General features: G+C 41.5%; 1 protein-coding gene across 1 annotated transcript; it reads left to right on the forward strand.

Annotated features, from left to right (window-relative positions):
* Window positions 1-29: 29 nt before the first annotated feature.
* Tsp_15444 (zinc finger protein) lies at window positions 30-1148 on the forward strand (the record flags this gene model as incomplete). The annotated part of the gene is given in 3 exon segments (XM_003366140.1): window positions 30-277; window positions 288-604; window positions 631-1148. Coding segments are annotated over 3 exon segments (1083 nt in total), but the record flags the coding sequence as incomplete, so codon positions are not given.
* Between the last annotated feature and the right edge of the window lie 6 nt (window positions 1149-1154).

The following is a 1154-nucleotide window of genomic DNA, read 5'->3' on the forward strand; positions in this document are numbered from 1 at the left end:
GGACGTTGGCGTGAAATACAATACGTACAATGGTGTCGAAAAAACGCAAATATGATGCAGAGTACATCAAATACGGCTTCGTGGCTATTGAAAAAAACGGCGTTGAAGTGCCACAATGCGTTGTATGCCTTGATACATTCAGCAATGATGCTTTACGGCCAACCCGACTGCAGCGGCATTTGCATCACCGCCATCCTGAGTTATCAAAAAAACCTGTGGAATACTTTTGCGCTGAAAGAGATTCCCTTTCTCAAATGAGACTTGAGAAAAAAGTCAAGTATAATCAGGAGACTGTCAAGGCTGATAAGAGCATCATATGAAATAGCCATGTTGATTGCCAAGAATAAGAAACCACATACTATTGGAGAAAATCTTGTTAAGCCCTGCATTGTGAATGCAGTAAAGATTCTGCTTGGGGATGACATGGCGAAGCAATTTAAAAGTATTTCTCTTTCTGATTCAACAGTTAAACGCCGAATCGATGAATTAGCTGATGATATAAAACAGCAAGTTCTTGAAAAGGTAAAGTGTTCTCCTTTTTTTCCTATAAGTTGTGATGAGCCACAGACCAGGCAAACTGTGCACAGCTCATTGTATACGCACGGTTCATTGCAAATAACACAATTGAAGAAGAACTACTTTTTTCTGAACCACTGAAAACTACAACGAAACGAGCTGATGTGTTCCAAGCCGTGTCACAATTTTTTGAAGTAAATGGCTTGATGTGGGAAAAACTTGTTGGTGTATGCACTGACGGTGCACCCGCAATGCTTGGCTCTCGGTCTGGCTTTGTGAAGATGGTCAAATCAAAAAACCCATCTATTTTTGCAATGCACTGTGCAATTCATCGGCAGGCTTTGGTCGCTAAAACTTTGCCTGATGATCTCAGAGAAGACCTTAATTTTGCCGTGGAGGTTGTCAACTATGTGAAAAGCAGTGCATTGAACACTCGATTATTTGCGTCACTCTGTGAAAGTTTGAATGCTGACCACATGGCACTTCTCTATCATACAGAAGTTCGTTGGTTATCAAAAGGAAACATGCTTGGTCGGATTTATGAACTGAGAGAAGCAGTGGCAGAGTTTTTGGAGCAACGAGGAAGACGCACAATGTGTCGAGCTTTCAAAAGTGAACATGAATCCACCACAGTGCGA

Source organism: Trichinella spiralis (genome assembly GCF_000181795.1).
Source record: "Trichinella spiralis strain ISS 195 chromosome Unknown Scfld6496, whole genome shotgun sequence".
Lineage (NCBI taxonomy): Eukaryota > Metazoa > Nematoda > Enoplea > Trichinellida > Trichinellidae > Trichinella > Trichinella spiralis.